The sequence below is a fragment of the Belonocnema kinseyi genome, chromosome 6 (assembly GCF_010883055.1).
Source record: "Belonocnema kinseyi isolate 2016_QV_RU_SX_M_011 chromosome 6, B_treatae_v1, whole genome shotgun sequence".
Classification (NCBI taxonomy): Eukaryota; Metazoa; Arthropoda; class Insecta; order Hymenoptera; family Cynipidae; genus Belonocnema; species Belonocnema kinseyi.
Genome location: NC_046662.1, coordinates 101,080,383 through 101,101,375, shown reverse-complemented (window position 1 = coordinate 101,101,375; position 20,993 = coordinate 101,080,383). Strand labels below are relative to the sequence as shown.

The window sequence follows — 20,993 nt, the reverse complement described above, 5'->3', positions numbered from 1 at the left end:
ATCTTACGATGTGCCATTTGATTATGCGCACGAGCATTTTTACCGACAAACTGTGCATGAAAAGATAAACATGTGGGCGCTGCCATGTTGGTCGCGGGACATCAAAAGGTGGCGGGTGTCCCCCCTCATTGCATCACCCCCGCAAAGGCATGCCTAGTCCTTTGTTTCCTATGTCCATGATAGAAGCCAAACTTCTGCGTAAAACCTAAATGCGTCGGTCAATATTTCTTATTATCATGAATCGACTTTTTTCTTCCCCCAACTCTGTGCCTTGCCACAAACGTTCCTTTAATATTTATTAATATTTTCCGAACTTTTTTTCCGCCTTATTTAAACTTTTAGTTTTAAATATATGTGAAAAAATATTGATCTCAGGAATGACTTGATCAGCTGGTCCACTCGTTAAATGGCCTCAAATAATATTTTAAATTTGGTTTTAATCTCATTTAAATTTCTTTAATTTTAGCACTGCTAGTTTTCCCTGTTTCTTTTCAAGATACGAACCTGAGAAGTGTATTGACTCCTGAAAGCTGCCTTCATAGCAGAAAGCCGATCGCTTCCAGGCCCATGCCTCTCCAACTTCTTCACTACTTCGCTTACGTCTTTTGATTGCTGTGACGAAGGTCCACTACTCTGAAAGTGACAAAAAAATGAAATTTACCTAGTGGGCGCACAAGTTCTAAAGTTGTCCTATATACATCTATTGACAGAAGTCTTAAGGGGGCGACCAATTCAATGGCTTCAAAAAATCGATTTTTTTGCTTAAATGGAAGCTTGTCATCCCGAAAACATGCTGTAAAAGTTTCAGAGTCGCGTGTGCATTCTTTAACCCCTAAAAGGCGCCCCGCGCTAGCCCGCCGATGCTCACTTTTTTTCAAAATGTAAATCTTTAAACGCGTTTTTGTCGGTTTCATATTTTTCATAATTGCCCGGAAGATAACTCAAAAAAGTATTTGACCGATTGAGTTCTCCTTGCATACACATATTTGAAATGATTGTCTTTTGTGTGAACCTTTCTGATCTGAAAAAAATTTGTTTAATAATTATTTTTTAACAATTTCATACAAATTTGTGGGTAAAAATCAAATTTTTTTAAACGGACGCCATTTTGTCAAAAATAATTATTTTTAACTTTTTTGGTTCACACAGAAGCTATGAATATAAACTTAAAAAAAAAACATTTTACATCTCCCAGCTGAACATGTTCAACATCTACCCTTATAATTAAAAATGTCATGCATATTTATGGCTAGAAAAAATTTATTTTTTAGTTCAAAAGTGCCTTAATAAACCATAAAAGTTTTGGAAAGATTCGTTATATTCTTTATCCCCAAAAAAATCCCAAAATATACCCTTATTTTCGAGGTGCTACATGGGTCGCCCCCCTTAAGGACGTCCTGATGACCTTTGAAAGCCATGAAAAGATTCAAAACCTGTCCTAAAGACGCCAAGTCACAAGACATAGAGGTACATTGTAGGGACGTCTTTAGGATGTCCCGGTGTCCAGTGGGGACCAATAGATTTTATACAGGTAAATGACGAAGAGTTAATGAAACGGAAAATGATGAAAATCGAATTAAATTACCAAAGTTAATAAAAATACCTGCTCTTTCATAGCTTCAGCTTTCCCTCTGAATCCCAGACCAGCTCCACCAACATTCAGGCTTTTTCCTTTACCTCCTTTGAACCTTGACTTCCTGAACCAAGCACTTTGCATCGCTAAATCCATTAAACTTTTCGGCACTTCTTGATTCACTCCCTCGAGATTTCTCACAAGGTGACCAGCAAATTCTTTATCCTTTTCCGTAATCAACGTGTACGCAGTACCCTTTTCCCCAGCTCGACCCGTTCTTCCTATCCTGTGTGTATGTGTGTCAATATCACGAGCCACATCATAATTTATGACTGTTCTGATATGCGGGATATCCAGGCCTCGAGCTAAAATCAGAGTTTTAATAATGTGAGTAAATCACTGATTAGCCTCGGATCAACAAGACGGTTAATTTGGTATTTTCTCTCAACTGACTTGCTACGTACCAAGGGTACTGTCTTAAGGAATTAAAAAAGTTAAGGAATTAAAGTAAGATTAAAAGAATTTAAAAGAATTCCACAGACATTAAGATAAATTTAACTCGCGAGAGCAACTAATCCGTTGTTTTTGTGTGACAGATCAAGCTTTTTGGATATTCTTTGAACTTTTACAAGCATTCTTTACTTGTGAGAGCAGTATTATAATTTCAGGTTCATTATTCGGTTACTTCGTGTGCCTTCCAGGCTTAGTTCCTGCCATAAATCAGTGGACATTTCTCTACAAAATTCCAGCTGGTAGATCTCGTGAGGCTCTTGACCCAGTCTGGTTCAGGTCTGGAACCAGTGTCTCCAGAACGTGGGATTTTTTGTCCTCCACCACTCTCCCATCTGGGAGCAACACATTCAAACGTAGCGTGTCGGTGAGTCGGCTCTGCTACATGTTGCGTAGGCCAGCCTCCTGTAAAGCTGAAAATGCACGGGCACGAGCCCCCCCCCCCACTTCACGATTCGTTTTAGGTAGCTAACTAGCTATTTGGAGGAGTTTTTAAGTAAACTGAATTTCGCAGGGTGTCAAGAGAATGAAAGTTCAGGCAATTTTGCTATGTTCTATAATTCTAGAAACAAATAAGGAAATTAATTCTTATCAAGTCTTCTTGCACAATTTTGTTGCACATTTTTTTTTTTAATTTATTTTGGTTTAAAAAATGTGCTTCCAAATTTGCGTAAGTTTCAGAGATATTCGGAAATATTGAAACGATTAGAAAATAATTAAAACTTGTAAAGATTATTTTAAGAATTTTTTAAAGTTTCACGAAAATGAAAAAAATTCTTTTAGGTTTCTACGAATAATTAATATAATTCTTTATGTTGAAAAATTGATTTAAAAATTCCAATACATTTTAAATTATGTTTAAAATGGTCAATAAATAATCTGATGATTTTAAGGCAATCTTTTTCATTTAGCCGAATTTCAGAGAAAATCAGGAAAAATTTAAATAGTTTTTAATGATTAGAAGTCCGACAAGATTAGAAACAGAACTTTTCCAAGATTGGTAGAAAACTTTTTATGACTTTTTATTTAAAAAACGTACTTTATGAGAATATTAAAAAAGGTTTTTAAACATGTGAAAGGATTTCCTAAAATTTAAAAGAAACTTAGATGTTTAAAGAATTCAAACATAAACTTCAGAAACTTTAAAGGAATTCCGAAAGATTTCAAGGAGGTAAAACTATTTTTCTTAAAATTCCTGGGAAAAATTTAAAGGACTATGAGTCAATTTTTTCACATCTTGAATTAAGTAACATAATTCTTAATAGGCCTTCTTGTGCAATTTTGGTACACAATTTTTTAAATTATATGCTTTTCAAAACATTCACAAAGACGTCAAAAATTGTCAAAGTATTTGAAAAATTTTAAAGGTTATTTTTTTTTAATTTTGCAAAATAAAAAAAATCAGGAAAAATTTGAATGATTTTTAAAGATTAGAAGACCTGAAAAGATTAAAAATTAATCCTAATTAATCCTAAAAAAATCCTAATTATCGTGTGAAAATTTTTTATGATTTTTTATTTTGAAAAATGTGCTTTAAAAGAAAATTAAAGAAGATTTTTAAACACATCAAACAATTTCCTAAAATTTCGAAAAAGGGTGTATAAGGTTTTAAAATCAACATTTTTTAATTCGATAACATTACAAATTTAAAAAATGTAAATAATCGAATATATTCAATAAATATTGAGTAGAATTGATGAGATTAAAAAAGATTTTAAACTTCAGAGGAGTTTTATAAACGTAGGCTAAACTGATTTAAAATTAAAATTCGAATGATTTTTTAAAAAATTAATTTCAACACATTTCTTCTCAAGCATAATCCCCGTTTTTAATCGCAAGAGGTTCAATTATTTCCAATCAGAATAAGTAATTACATAAATTTTGAACATTCTAAAAAGATAACTTGGAATAAGTTAAATGAGATTTAAAAAAAGTTTATTTTGACTACACATAAAATTTGTTGAATTATTTCTAAAAATTTGGATAATGGAAGGAACTCCTTGGGACAAAATTTAAATAATTTTTTTGGAATGAATTCTAACAGAAAACTGAAAAAAGATTACCAAACATTTTTTATTATTTCCTAAAATGTCTAAAAAGTACGTAAAATATTTTCAAGCAAATTGTTGTAATTTTTCCATATTACTTAACTTTAGAAAAATTAAGGAACATAATTCTTTCAAATTTGAGTAAGTTTAAGAGATATTCAAAAAAATTGAAATTATTCGAAAATAATTAAAATTTGTAAAGATTTTTAAAGGAATAATTAACATAATTTTTTATTTCCAACAATTAATTTGAAAAGGTTATTTTTAAACATTTCAAAACATTGCAAAAGATTTCAAATCTTCTCAAAGTGAAAGTTTTAAATAATTTTTTATTTAAAAAAATGTACTTTAAAACAAAATCAAGCAGATTTTTAAACACATCAAACGATTTCCTAAAATTTAAAAGAAGAGTGTAGAAGATTTTAAAGCAAAATGCTTCAATTTGATAAGATTTAAAAGTTAAAAAAAGTAAATAATCAAGTGAATTTAGGAAGTGTTTAGTAGACTTGATGAGATTCAAAAAAATTTAAACTTTAGAAGTGTTTTAGAAACGCAAGATAAGCTTTAGGAACTTTAAAAGAATCTCGAAAGGTTCCAGGAGAATAAACATAGTTTCTTAAAATGCTTGGGAAAATTTAGAAGATTATAAGGAAATATTGTTCTACATTTTGAATGGTTTTTTTAATTTTTGATAAAAACTCGAGAGAGTTACCAATATCTTGAAGAATTCAAAACATTTTGAATAGATAAGAAATTTTCCTAATATTTTTTAATATCCTATAAAATAAAAATAAAATGTATTTAAAATCTCCTAGGATCTTTTCTGACACATCTGATATATTCGAAAACCTTCTTTTTTTTTAATTTTCTTAAAAATCTTAGAATCATTATTTCCATCTAAATTTATAAACAAACTGATAATACTTATTTTATTGTATATGAAATCTTTCCAAAATCTTTAATGCCTTGAAATACTTGTCTCAAAATTAAAAAATGTAGCTTTTACAATTTTATTTTAATTGTAAAAAAATTGTAATTGGAAATTGATTGTAAATAATTGTAAAATAAATCCAACAAAATTTATTTTATGAAGAAATATCTCATGATTATAAAAAGAGAAAAAATATTGTAAAGGTATGTCTTTCTAGCATTTTAATAACTAATGAACATATTTTTAGATTATTTTTCCTTGATTCTGGCCGAGGGTCAAACATGGTACAAAAAACCGTCGTGAAATTTCAAATAAAAACTGTACTCTCTGTACATTAATTTTTTAAATTAAAAATAATAATACTTTTATAAATATTGCCAAAATTTATTTGAATATGATACACATTGATTTTTATTTAAAAATTCCTGTAAATAGTTGGTGTTTTTTAAATTTTACGATAATTTTGTACCATATTTGACCTTTGGGAATAGATTTCAGGAATAAAATTATAAAAATATATCCATTAGTTACTAAAATACTATGAAGAATCGCCTTTCAAATTATAGCTGAAGGTGGAGAAATATATATTTCTCTTATCGTTTTTCAGCATATGATTTTTCACTATACGTAAAGCAGATTAAAATATACATGCCTAAAGTAGCATGAAAAGATCTGTGTCAAAAAAGAACCTAGGGGACTTCAAATTTGATTATTCTGTTGGATTTAAAAAAATATGAGAGAAATTCGAGTCGTTTTAAAAGATGTTTAGGGCATTTAGAAATTTGGAAGATATCAACGAATAATTGATAAATTTTGAGAAATTATTTGAAGTTTTTAAATATTTCTAATACTTTTAAAACAAAATATATCCCAAAAAAATATTTTTAACTTACTACATTTTTCTTAAAATTTTAAAAAAGCATTCAAGCTGTAAAAAACTTGACTTATATAATCTTCCAAATTTTTCACAGGAATTTTAAGAAAAATAATTTTATCTCCTTGAAATCATTCGGAATTCCCTTAAAGCTTCTAAGGTTAGTTTTTTTGAAATCTTTGAAAATCTACATTTCTAAAACATTTAATTTTAAAATTAGATTTGAAACATTTTTTTGAATTTTTTTTTGAAGTACATTTCAAAATTTCTGAATATCGCGTGAACTTACTAAAATTTAAAAGCAAATTTTACAAACCAACATAAACATAACAAAAAATGGTGCAAGAAAATTACGCAAGAAGGCTTAACAAGAATTAAATTCCTTATTGTTTTCTAAAATTATATAACATGGCAAAATTACGAAATAATTGTAAAAAATTGTGATCTATTTTTTAATTTTCTCTCCGAATTTATTCCATTCCATTTTTGGTAGAAAAATAATTTTTAAAATGAAAATCTAACTATACCTCTAAAAATTGAACTATTCTGCTGTAATTTCGATTGTTTTTTAAAAACATTTTTCAGTTGAAAATTCATTTGATTTTGAAACTATTGAATTTTTGTTTTCGGTAGAAAGTCATTGGTTTGAAAATTAAATTTGTTTGCAAATTTAATTTTTTGCTTGTCAATTAAAATATTTTGTTAAAACTTTGATTTTTTGGGGTTGATAATTATTTTTCAACTGAAAATACATAAATGAAAATTTATTTATTCAATTTTTCGTTGAAACTTTATAATTTTAGTTGAAAATTAATTTCTTTAGTTGAAAATTCAATTTTTTGTCTGAAAATTAAACTAGTGAATTTATGATTGAATACTTATTTTTTTAGTTTAAAATTCGTTTATATAGATGAAAATTGAACAATTTTTTTGGCACTTTTTCTTCTTGAAAAATTTTCTTTTTAGTTATAAATTTATCTTCTTTGTTGGCGAATAATTCTTCTTTAAAAATTTATTTGTTTTAGATAAAAATTAATTTCTTTTGTTGAAAATTCGCATTTATTTGGGTTTAAAATTGAATTTTTTCAACTGCAAACTTCAGTATAAACTACAATGTTTAAGTTAAAAAATGTATTTTTAAAAGTAATTTCTTAGGTTGAAACATTAAACTATTGTGTCGAAAATTTGTTTTTTAATTGCTAAAAATCCATAGTTTACTAAAAATATGACTAAGGCATGCAGCACTTAATTTGAAATATTTTAGACCCAGAAGTCTTGTCTCCTATATCTATTTACATAAAGACAATTATATTTGCCTCTTCGCAATAAGCCTGATGATTCTAAGGTAACTCGGGATTTCAAAACCTGAATAAATTTGAGGAGCAGCTAGATCGTCATTCGTGAGGTCGGGAGAGCTCGGGTTCCAGCTCGTGCATTTTCGGCTTTACAAAGGGCTTCGCAGCATTTAACAAAGCCGACTCTCCGACACGCTACGTTTAAATGTGTTACTCCCAGAGGGAAGAGTGGTGGGGGCCGAAAAATCCCACGTTCTGGAGACACTGTCAGGAACTTTTTTCATGGCGCTCTACTTTTCATGAATTTAACTTCCGAATCACCCCTAAAATCGCTAACATCTATTGCCAATTCGTTTTCTTGTTCTTTTGGACTTTTAGCAAACACAGCCAGCGAAATGCCTGTCGAGACTGCTTCGCGGATAATCCTGCTGCTGTAGCAGGAGTTTCCTCGATATCAATCAGAGAGCTCCAGTCTGCCATGGATGTTAAGAAGAATGAGGAACTTGCTACCGAGGTCGTCCTGCATTCTCCAAGTACGAATTAGTCAAATCTCACTCTGCTAAGCAACCCTGAGTTCAAACAACGATTTTCCGCCATTATGCGCCCTTATCTTGGAATCTACTAAAGTCCGACCAACTGAACAAAGTTCTTCCGACCCCGTCGCTTTGAAAATACTCTTGAAATTAAACACCATTTGCAAGAGACTGGAGAAAGTCGAAGCTTATGGATCTCAAATGATCCTGAACATCCAGGCTCAGAACGATACAATATTAAGTTGTAATTCAAAAATCTCGAACCTATCGGCCAGTCAGGATTCTCCATCGACGAAAGTGAAAAAATTATTCGAACAGAAGACGATCCTGCTTAAACAATTCGAAACTGTAAAGTCTGAAGTCATCAACCCGCAATTTTTGAGTATGCAGCATTCCTAGAACTGTCAAAACTATAAGAAGTAACTCCTCAGGCACATACAAAAAATGAAAAAGAAGCCTGGATCAGGCGGACCGATACCGGAATGCCAGTGTCCTCCTAGGAGAAGCTCTCAGACCTCGTCGCCTTGGTTTGCAGGCTTGTCAAGTTAAAGGACAATAAAACAAACATCGAGGACGTTTTTAGAGTTCCGGTTGTAGATAAAACCATTCCTGGCCTAATAATAGGTTAAAAGTCGCTTAAATCGGGGATGACTTGGTCGCATCTAAAGTCAAAAACCAAAAATTCTTAATAGTTCACGATGTTGATTCTAACCAAGCTGACGGTCTAGTCCACATCAACTGCAACCACCCTCTAGATCATTATAAGGTACTGCAAGTAGTCAAGGCTTAATAGGGTACAGGTAAAATTCCCAGTAAATCTTTAGTCTTCAGCAAAGCAGAGTAGATTCATTACGCCTCGAAGGCTTCGTTTAAAATAATTAGAATCTAAGCTTAGCGAGATGACTAATTCTAGTTAATATTGACTCAATAACTTTTCCAACTCGATAAAGCTTTGCAAGTGGCGACACCAGTGACTTCACATTTTCTACATCCTTTGGACTCTGCTGCAATGCCTTTCTTGGACCGTGGTTCAAGCGCGGCTTGTCTCGTTCATGAACACTTTTTCAGTGATCCGCCTTTAAGACTCAAGGTGTATGTCAGCTAATTTTTCTCAATTAAATCCCGCCATTCCTTCTCCCGATGTCTGGTGCATCTCTATATGTAAAGACATGGTTTTTCCGTTTAAATCAATTTTTTTTTTCTATTACCCCTTCTTCGGATATTCATTAAAAATTTTTCTTCTGTGAATCCAGTCTTTCTCATTGAAGGAGTGAGCGAAGCAAGCCATTGCACTTAGTACACATATAAAGTGAAACCTTTCAATAGCCCTTCCGAAAATTGACGCCGCGCCGCAGGTAAGAGTAACAAGAGCTGCGCGATGTGCGCCAGATCTGCGGTTGTCACTCAGGCGTGCACAAACAAAAGCAGAGCGAGCTATAATAAGTTAGTTTCCACCCACCGTCAACCCCAAAATCGGCGCTACAGAAAAGTTTCACGGTAAATGCGAGATCAATCTCTCATAAAATAATTGACATCACAGACATAATTCATTTCTATAACATCGATATTTTTGTGATCTCAGAATCTTGTCTTCGTCCTGATATCACCAATTCTACGGGCTGAATAATATAGGCTGATCATAAAAGCCGCATAGTGAAGAGAGGTGGTGGGGACGTTAATGATATTAAACATAAACTTAGCTACGACTCTGTGCATAATAATCTTACTCCATTCTTTGAAATTTCAATTCAGTTTATTGTAGTGTTAGCATCTACAACTAAGGCTTATGATTTCATATAAACTCAAGGACCGATAATGTGTGTAAACAATTGTTGAAGATGACAAAAACAGGTTTTTTGTTTATTGCAAGGAACCTATTTTTCTGACAGAATGAGAATTTAGTTAAAAAATGTAGGTTTCACAAATATCCAAAAAATGAAAGGGCCAACCATAATGTTCGCAGTTTTATTTACTTAGAAAAATATAAAAACCATAAAAAATGGTCTTTTTTCAAATATGCAATAATTTTTGCAGTGTACAAAACTTTAGCCCAAAATAATTATTAGGAGTTGTGCTAGCAAGTACACTTTAAAACAAAATGAGTTTTTATAATTAAATTCCATAAAAGCGTCTTCAAAAAGACGGTATGTTTTTTTCTTCATAAACAAATGTATTAACTCCGTCAATTTTTATTTTATGGAATGAGTATAAAATATATTTAATAGGTAACATTTTTGTACAAATTTTAACAAGAAAAAATTTGTATTTAAAGGAGGGGTGGGGGGAGATAATTTTTTTAATTATTACCGCTATTGACATTTTAAACATAGAACGCTAAAATTTACATCAAGTATAGAATAAGAGCTTTGTTATTTGTTAACAAATTGACGAGGCAGTGCATTGTAATTTTGTTGTTGATCGTGGTGATTGACTACAGAAGGGCAGTCTGTGGGGGAACCGCAGCTGCCGGTCGGACGTTTGTGCCATAGCCGTGATATTCAAACTTTTTTCAATTTGAAGGCGTAAATTCAACTATGGTGCGAACGCCTGGCTAACAGCCTGGTAAATTTTATAACACAAAGTACAGATCTTATTCTATACTTGATGTAAACTGCAGCTGAGTATGTTTAAAATTTCAGTAGCAGTAATAGTTTTTTTAAACCCCCCCCCTTTTTGAACTAAAATATTTTAATTCGGCTTGCGGGTTCGATTCCCGCCTCGCACTCTAGAAGAGCCTCGGCGGCCCATGCGGTGAATACTAGTCTAGCAAGAGAGTTGTTCATCTCCGGAGATTCGTGGATCCGGTACCTCTAGAGAAAAAGTTTTTATCTAAGTACTTAAAGCTGTTGCTCTTGGTGGTTCGGAATCCACCTTAAACTGTAGGTCCCCCTCCCACCACCAAGTAAGTGTGTGGGGGGTGTGTAAAGGAATAGGGAAGAAGTTGAAAGAAAAATGTAAGCCCTTCAGGGAAACATTAGAAGCATGGAGGTATTGTTGCATGAAAGGCGTGACAAAAGGGCAATAGCATGGGTGAAGCGGGTGTTGGATAAGATAGAGAAGGAATGAGGAAGAGAAATGGAGAAGGAAAGATTGTAAATAGAAGAGGAAGTAGATGTAAGAGAAATGTAAATATTTTAAATAGTAGTTAAGTATTAGGTGTTAGCCGCGGAGACCGAGGCTGGTAATGCGAGGCATAGCGACAAAAGAGAGAAATTCGTGCGAGACGAGGCGCGGCGAGGATGGTTAGGCTATATGAGCGAGCGGGTTAGTTATAAGGTGTGGATCCATAGTACTTTGTAAGACGTAGTTGTAAGAAAATTCTATTAAAAAAATGGAAGTGTAAGCAAGTCAATTTTTTAAGGCCAGCAGGCCGAAAAATAAACGTTTATCTATCTAAGTAAAAATTTTACGGAGTTATTACATTTGTTCATGAAGAAAAAACATGCGGTCTTTTTGAAGCCACTTTTATTCAATTCAATTATAAAAACTCGTTTTTCCGCTAAGCGGACATGATAGCACAACACCCAAATGCGTAGAAATTTCCGAAAATGTGCAAAAAATAGTTGAAAAAAGTGATTTGTTGGGAAAACTAATAGTTACTTTAGGCTCAAGATTTTTACACTTTTAAGAGTAGCAAGAGGCATATTTTCTGACAGTTTAAAACTCTTTGTTCGATTACTGCAAAAATAAAAGAAATAAATTTTTGCTATCTTAACGATTGCTTACACAAACCAATGGTCCTAGGATTTGGACTGAAACATATAGAGTAAGGTTATCATACAGGTAGCTTAGCTGTGTTGTCCTTACACAGCAGCCACGGGCGTTGCAGGTGACAACAGTCACCACTGGATGCTTTTTTTAGAGCTATTATTAATTTTTTCCAGCTTCTTCTCGAATGAACCCATGTTTCTCATCATCAGTCACAAACTAAGTCAATTGCCTAATAAGGTGAGGATGTTATAAATTAATTTAATAAGATGTTTAAAATCTTTTGCGAACGTTGGACGTGATAGCCATTACCTTTTGGATGTTTTCTTAGAGCTACCATCTAATTCTGATTCAATTTTTATTTTATTATTCCTATTATTCAAATTATGCATTATATTTTAACTAATTTAAATCTATAAAAACTGTGTGTGTGTTAAATATTCAGTGTCCAATAGCACTTATTTGTTTGAAAAAGACGACGAAAATTGCTTAAAAGTAACAATTAAATCCTTAAAAAATTTGGCATGTTTCGATGAAACCCTGGAACATGAGTTCAATTTTTCGAAAATTCAAAATTTTCCCATGTTAATTAAATGAGATTTTTAAGTGCCCGGTGGCACGTGTTAAAATTCGAAAACAAATTACGGATTTTCTTTCTCCGGAAATAGAAATTGGGAGGGGGGGATGCCTTATCCTCTAGAGTGAACAAAAATTTTGCAATGCATTTTTGGACCACCCTAATAGATATATAATGACTATTAGCAGGTCATGCAGGCGCTTGCAGCACGCGCATATGTCAATTTTTAATCTAAAGAATGTTAAAATTTAAAAATTGAACAATCATGAATGATTAAATAGTGCGGTTTTTTTACAAATAGGATTAATACATTAGAATCATATCGAAAATATTTGAAATATTATATACAGGGTGTCTACTTTTGACTTGATACAAAATTCCTGTCATTTTCCCATCATTTCCCGTCAACTTTTTTTAATTTCTCGTCATCATTCAACATTTTAAGTAATAACCACCCGGGCATAAACACTGACACAATTAATGATGACTTATATAAGAAAATTATTAAAGTTTTACAAACCTACATACTAGGGCGGAGTGAAAATAATCAAATTAGTCGAATCGTTTGAGCTGAGCAAAAAGAATTTGTGCGTTGACATACGAAAAAAGTAAAAAAAAAATTTTTTAATCGGTTAATACCTTCAGTTCCCTTTTTTTATTTGAAAATTCAAAATTTTGTAAATTCCAAAAAATTTTCCTATTGCTTCGAAAATTATGGCGAATTTTTTCTATGTACAGTTTTTGCTACTGAATAATAATAAAAAATTATAAATTAAAAAAAATGGGTTAATGCGTAGGGGGATACTTGTTATTAAAAATTATATACAATATATATTATGGACTTTATATTGTAAAATATATTTGGTTTATATCAAAAATTATATACAATATATATTACATATTATATACATAACGTTGTTAGAAGCACTTTTTGCGGCTGTTTTCATCAACCTCTCTTGAAATCCTTCTTGGTTTCAAAAGCAGACATTATTGCACGACAACTCAATATCGAACGAATGAAAGCATCCCTTTTTTTAGACCAAAAACTTTCCCTACGTGCATGAGCCACAAGCAGGTAAGAAGCACGTCAGTAAAAAAATTGTATTTAAAAATATATATTGTATCTAATTTCTAATATAAAAGCTGTAATATATATTGTACATAATTTTAAATATAAAGCAAATATACTTTGTGATATAAAATCTGAAATATATATTGTATATGATTTTTAATATGAACCAAATATAATCTGCAATCAAATATTTATTTGCCCCCCTCCCCTACGCGGTAAGTCAAAAGAATTCTTACCTGAGCACTTTATTACCTGTTCACTAAAAAAAGGGATACCATCAATAAGTATCCCCTAAGCATTAACTCCCACCCCAACGTGGGGGGGGGGGGGGGGGGGTGTACATAAAATGAGTCCATCAGCGAATTCCTACAAAAATATGGTTCTGCCGTAATAACACCATCATTTTTTGTGTCTAAAAGCTTAGTTTTAGCAAGTCGCCAAAATCGCTTTAAAAACGTAAAATTAAGAATATTCAAACACTTGAAACATCATTTAAAAATTTGTTTAGGAAAAAAAAACAAAATAACACCTTTTATCGTTGGCTCAAGCTGAAAAAATTTCAGGTTTGACATATTCAACTTTTTTCAAAATGTATGCATAGGACTCAATCCAAAAAAACATGGTTTTTTGGCCATTTTCAAAAAATTCGAAAAAAGTAAAAAAAAAATGTTCGAAATCGGTTAATATCTGCTGTTCCCTTTTTGAATTGAAAATTCAAAATTTTGAAAATTCCACAAAATTTCCCTATTGCTTCGAAAATTAGAACAAACTTTTTCTATGTACATTTATGGCTACTAAATAATAATAAAAAATTATAAATAAACAAATTTTTTTTGCTTAATTTCGAATTTTTTGAAAATGGCTAAAAACCATGTTTTTTGGATTAAGCCCTATGCACATATTTTGAAAAAAGTTGAATATGTCGAACCTGAAATTTCTTCAGCTTGAACCAAAGATAAAAGGTGTTATTTTGTTTTTTCAAAAAAAAAAATTTAATGATATTTCAAGCGTTTGAATATTGTTAATTTTACGTTTTTTAAAGCGATTTTGACGACTTGCTAAAACTAAGCTTTTAGACGCAAAGAATGATGGTGTTATTACGGCAGAACGATATTTTTGTAGGAATTTGCTGATGGACTAATTTTATGTACAATGTATGTAGCATCATACAAATACAAATACAAATAGAATTTATGTAGCATCATAAACTGTTCTGAGTACAATCAAAAAAATTTCTGATTGGTTCTCAATAATATTATTGGAATTAGTAGAGAAACCACGTTCAAAGGCTGCATTTTCGTGGGACATGATTAAGATCATTCTAACAAAGGCTTTAAATTGTGTGACAATATTTTCAAAGAAATAAAATTCCCGACAGCTTAGTGAATTCCCGTCATTTTCCCGGTTTATTCCCGTCACTTGAAATTCCCGTATATTTCTCGGTTTTTCCCGATTTCCCCACGAGTAGACACCCTGTATATAATCTACAAAGTTTTATTTTTGTTCCTGATGTAGGTAAAACCCTCCTACAGTAGATAGGAAAAAAATCAACATTATTTAATTTTATCAGTTTACAAAAATAAAGAAACAACTGACTTTGTTTTGAACTAAAACTTGCAGGTTTAATTGAATATTCTTGATAGAAAAATATATCACGAAATTAGTCAATTAACCGTATGAAACATTTTTATTCAGCCCAGTCAAGGATACAATTTTGAAACCTCTATCCATCAATAGATAATAGTTTCTGGAATTACTCCTGGGCATGACGTCTTCGTACCATTTAACCTGATAGAAAAGTGCAGAATTTTCGCATACCTTAATCCTAAAAATGGTACCTAAACACAGCTCAAGTCTATGTGCATTTTAATAACTAATTGTTTACACTATTTTATTCGTTTATTATTTAGTTCAGTTCATCGCACTGAGACCAGACGCCAATATCAGACTAAAGCGACCCGAAAAAGCAGTCTCAAGAGCCTTTTTAATTGCAGGGTGGAACGCACCCCTGGCCTGCAAGACGAGGGGTGCAAGCATGCCAGGGCACCTGTACGATTCATCATCAGTCATCGCTTCAATCGGAGAACATTCGTCCAGTATTAGAGGAGAATTTATCTCGCTACGAAATAAATGCAGCTTTCTGCATTTGTCCTAACCCTAAGACATTCTGATGTCATAAGAGAAGCTTGTATACATCTTTATGTAATCCATGTACAGGAGGTGAGCGAATTGAGACTCAGCAACTCCCAAATTACTTTTTAATCCATAGGACGTATTGTTGAGTGTCCAGCTTAGTTAGTTCAATGCTAAACAAAATTATAGTGCGCTGTATGAATCACCTTGGAATATTCCACGCATCAGCGCGGACGGATCTTATATGTATTAAGGACCTCAAGTAAATAATCGTGAGATATTGGAGAGGACGTTGTTCTCTTCATAATATTTCTAGATGAAGTCGGAAATGATAGCCGTGAAACACGTATATAGGGTCGAGAGGCAGGTGTTTGGTAGATCATCACTAGGATTAGTAGCATCTACCTTTTTGGGTATCAGATATGTTACGCCCTCCGTTTATAAATGAGGGTAAGTGATTTGGGCTCTCCAAGATATTTTGAAGGGTCACAGCAAGGACGGAGTGCAACATCTCTATGTATCTGTACAAGAAGATGTGCACCCCATCCACACCCAGCAATTTTGTCCTTTTCTAGACAGAGCCACGTCGTGTCCAGTTGACTTGAACTATAAGTAACCCAGATTCTTAACCAATATGTGGCCATTTCCTCGGCTACAAGCCTAGTGAGTGTCGACCATCAGATAATTGCCCTGCGACCTCTCCCAGTTCCGGTCGCTGCTCGTCCATAGCATCTACTGTCAAGGGTATATGAACCTCCTATACCAGCGATTCCCAAACTAGTGCCGCCGGCCGATGAGGCTGCCGCCGGCAGGGGGATGCCACCACGGGCCAGGCAGCTAGGCAGGCTCCAAGGCAGGCTCCCCGCCGTGACCAGAAGGCTACTTTCCTCGACTTTCGTGTGCCTACCACGAATGACCCTTTCATTGTCATGAACTTGCAATAACTGAAATTATAAAGACTTTGCTCAATTAAATTTTAATTGGCTGAATGAATTTCGTAATATAATTTAAAGAAAATGAAAACAAAGTTTTTGAAAATCGGTTAATATCTGAAATAATAAAGGAAATATTTACAAATCTTGTGAATCATTTTTCTCAACCGGCTCTGATTCTCTAACAACGAAAAGGCCAGCGAAGCAAGCAACCGAGCACGAACGACTAGCATCCAGTGTCTCACTTAGGTTCCAGTATTGTGAAAAAATTTGAGGGTGGGGCCCCTGCCGCTCCTCAGAAAGAAGCATAAAAAGTTTGGGAATCGCTGTCCTATACAACCGCATCTTCGGTGTTGCGCTACAGGTGCTGCTAGTTTTTGTTGCCTCTGTTCTTCAATGTCAAACAATACGCATTCAGTAAACCAACGTGTCTACAACACAGTCTTGACAGGAAAAAAAAAAATAACTCAGTCTCCGATCTCAATCCAGAAGATTTGAGAAACATGTTGAACAGGCCCATCGATGGCCCTTCTCTACGTATAATGCCGTAGAATTTACCATAAAGGGGCTTGTCTGCATGTTCTCTTAGTAGAAGCGAATGTTTACCTTCCAGTACACGACTTTTGAACACCAAAGGTGTTAGTGATGCTAGGCCATGTGTAGTGTCACTGGAATCAAATGGAAGACCAAGCTCCTCTGCGGCCCTAACTGCGACATGGTATAGAAACGCCACAGCATTGGCGACTTCATGTTGATGTACGAGTCGCATAAGAGAATCTGTGCTATTTAGAACTGAGCAGACTGTAGTTAGAACCATTCTTCGATGAAGACACTTTAAGCTCAGCAAATCTCTACCCCCTTTATATCGAGGAAGCTACGTACGAGGTACGGAAGATCTAGAACGATAACTTCGATTGATTTTTACCATCTTGCGTGCTTCGGTCAAGTTACTTCAACTCATCCACGTTCCATTTTACTGCACCAAAAGCGGAGTTTTCTGAGAATTTGGCGAAACATTTTTTTCTAGGCTCATTTCTAACACAAGCATGTTTCTCCATTACCAAGGTGCTAAATGGGTTGGAAGAGGTGAGACCCGGATATTTGGAATTGGGATCAACAAATCACCGAAATTAGGTTAATAGGTTGTCAACCACAGATCGCCAGTTCTCTGCTACTATGCAAGCGGACACGTACTTTCGTATCAATATCGCCCAGTTCGTACAGTGTCTGTCCCTTGGGCTACCCCATTTTGAATGTATCTAAACCGAATCTCCCAGGTTTACGGAACTTCATCAACGCCGACGATTTCAGGAGCCCTTCACGACCATTGAAGCTAAAAATTGGCAGAGCGACCAACAACGCGAACCAACCGTGCATCGCATCTCTGTAAGTGGTTTAATAAACCCAACAATTATATGGAAATATAAACTTGTCATTGACTTTTACCTACCTCAGCGTCGTCAATCCTTCACTTCCCAGCAATTGTAGCCAATTTCTGGGAAGTTGGCCACACTATTTAATGCTACAACAAAGATGTTAAGGTCTTCTTTTGAAGAGGTAAAGAGTCTAACCTCGTCCACGTATAAAGGTGGTTGACCTTAAATTCTCTTCTGTTCGGCGGGCCACATAGGTTTCCAGAGCTATAGCCTCGGAGTACAATAGATAGATGCAAGAGGGAGATGGAGAAAAGTATCGACCTTAGAGAGTCTCCTTTGAAGGCTCCCCTCTTAGGTGACATAGCTGGTAGTAACTTGTCTTTTGTCAGATTTTATGACAAATCTTGTCCGCCACAAGAGCATAAGCTCTTTCATACATCTCACTATTTTTGCATACACCGCCAGGCACTCAAGGAGCTTAATAATTGGCTCATGGTTCGTATTATTTTTTCTGAATACACACTTAAATCTTTCCAGAACTACCTACAGCGATTATTTAACCAATTGTTTCTTGGATCTACACGGTCAGATAAACTTCGAGTTGTTAAGTCGGGTCGGGCTTTCTGTTTGAAGAAATTTTGGATGACCTTTAGTAATTGTAAACGCTCGCAATTACTATTATTAAATTTGAACATACAAAAACTAAAGTTACTTTGAGCTTGTACAATTAAAGTATGAAAGTGTGCTCAATTTAATATGTTTTCGACTCAAAAATATTCAATTATTTAAGGCTTGTAATATGAACAACAATTGTAGAACCTTCAAGGATACATCCAATTATAAAATGCTCAATTTCGAATACTCTAAATTTAAAATTGTCTAATTATAAAGTTTGAATAAGAAGTTATATACAATGTGTAAGTTTCTTAAATAAAATTATGTAGGAGTGTGTGTGCCAAACTGTCCTGAAAACCCATTATTCATGGTAACTTTCCGTACAGTACTGACAACTTCCGGTAACATTAGGACATTTTTGTATTGAATTATTGGACTGTTTCGGATTAACTTGGATTTTCGGGTTTTCGGGTCGGGCAGCGAAAACGAAATCTGACCGACATCATTTTGTACATCACTAAAATTATACAATTCCTTAAGTTTCAAATTTTAAAAGTCTCAACCTAATCACAATTTAAGTTAAGCAGGAAACTAATGAGAAACACATAAAAAAGCCGATTATTTGCATTCTTCTTCAAAAAATCGAAGAAATTTTTAAAAAATGCACAATCCGATGCCTGTAAAAATACATGTAAGAACATTTAATAAGGTAAAAATAAAACGCAACTTACCTGCCACATCTGTCGCAACCAAAATACTGACTTCCTTCTTCTTGAAAGCCGTTATCACTTTGTTTCTTTCGACTTGGTCCATGTCACCATGAAGTAACATTACATCGAATTCTTTTAACTTAAGATTATTAGCCAACTCTTCTGCATTCAACTATTAAAAAAGCGACTTATGAGAAACTAGAGTTTTTACTTCTCTGTCATATTATTTAGTATAATTTCGAAAAGGACGTCTACCTTTTTGGTAACGAATATCAGGAGACTACCAGCACTGAGATATTCAACTATGTTGTGTAATAACCAACTCCATTTCCCAGTGGGATTATTGTAAAACGATATTACGTGTTGAGTTACATCTGTATTCGCTTCTCCAACGTCGCCTTGTACGATTCTGACTGGATCTGTTAAAACATCTCGTGCAAGCTTCTCGACTTTTTTCTTGAAAGTGGCGCTAAACAATAAGGTTTGTCTATCGGGCCTTATATGATTACATATTGAACGCACTTGTGGTTCTAAAATTAAAAGATAAACGGAAATTACGTGGTTATAATAGAAATAATTGTCTATTAAAATATACCTTAATTTTCATAGAAAGTCAGTAAGACCCCTGAAAATCGTCTGGAAATTCCGAGTGTACAACTCAGGACAAACGGAAAAGCCATTCTGTCTAGTTTTTTTAATACATAGTCTAGAAAGCACAATGATTTTCGGAGAAGGCCGTTGTTCCGGGAAAAATTCTATTTTTTATTGATTGATTAAAATAAGAAGTCATCTTATTTCCGGTAGTACATGGAGTGACCTACTCCTACTTATCTAGAAAGTGAATAGATAAAACAATGTTCTACTATACCTTATAGTTTCACGACTCACGACCGCGAGATCGCTGACTAAAGGGCACGACTGAATCACAACAACAAGCTGACGAAACCCTCGTATCTTAAGGACACGAAGCGATCTAAAAATGGCTTTATTTACGGGGGTGAATCGAGTGATTCATCTTTTATCTACAAAGGCAATGGGTCAAATAGTGTTCTAATGTTCAACATTGTTTACTAGTTTCATAACTTATCATAGAGTGGTTCCATGGACAAAGGACGAGCTCAGATCCCTTGATATCGGGATACGCAAGTTTACGCACATGAACAAAAGCATGCACCTTAAGTCTTCTGTTCTGCTACTCTACGTCTCACGTCTTCAAGGTGGTCGCGGAATACTAAATCTTGAAGTTCCTCAAAACCCGATTATTTTGGCTACAGCACGTATAGTCGAAAATGGACGTGACCTTGTTCTAAAAATGGTCAGGAAGGACGAACAAATGAGCAAAGGAGCGTTTCTATACAAAGCGGCGGAAGAAGCTACTAAAACACTCGGCCTTGACTTCAATATCAGGGATGACCAAAATGCATAAAATCTTATCCATCTTGAGTACCTACTACTGAAAACCCGAATTAAGAAAGCGCAAGAGAAAAACTTCCGTGAACAGCTCCTCGACAAGAGAATGAACTTAATCTTCCACAGAAATGTGGAGGATCAGTCGATGTCGTGTGGACTAACGTTTGCTTTCCTTAAATCATCCGGATTGAAGTCGGGCACGAAGGTTTTCATTTTGGCATGTCAAGACGGTATCATTTTTCGCCAAGATATTCCCGATGATAGTTGCACAGCGTGTCATGGACACCGCGAGCATCCAGGACACATACTATCTAGTTTTTCAACTCATACGGGAACGGCCTTCATCCAAAGACACAATGCGGCACTATAATAATGCTTTATAACCATCTCTTGTCACTTATACGGTATTAACCTTAATACCGATCCGCTTAATGCTTCCAAGGAAATCAAGTCAATTGTCCAATTGTCGAGAATGAGAAGTGCCGCATATACTGGAACTTCATATTCTCGGATGTGCTAAGCTTTCACTGGTTAATAAGCTGAAAAGCATCCCTACAGAAGGCGGTCATACTTGGGTGCACAAGAGTTTTGCCGGATCGTCATTTTAAGTCCATCACATACTGTAACTACCTATCTCACGGTCGTGGGACGTGGTTACAGTTGAAATTTTACCGCAATTATGTATGTTTTTATGTA

General features: G+C 34.0%; 1 protein-coding gene across 3 annotated transcripts in view; it reads right to left on the bottom strand.

Moving 5' to 3' along the window:
* The window catches only part of LOC117174669 (ATP-dependent RNA helicase DDX42), a 59,096-nt gene that overhangs the window by 4,812 nt on the left and 33,291 nt on the right, over positions 1–20,993 (bottom strand). For all 3 annotated transcript variants that reach the window (XM_033363961.1, XM_033363962.1, XM_033363963.1), the window contains 4 exons: positions 19,143–19,417; positions 18,909–19,059; positions 1,604–1,938; positions 505–633 (listed from right to left, as the gene is read on the bottom strand). In XM_033363961.1, coding sequence (XP_033219852.1) covers positions 505–633; positions 1,604–1,938; positions 18,909–19,059; positions 19,143–19,417 — 890 coding nt within the window. The remainder of the gene's footprint in view (positions 1–504; positions 634–1,603; positions 1,939–18,908; positions 19,060–19,142; positions 19,418–20,993) is intronic.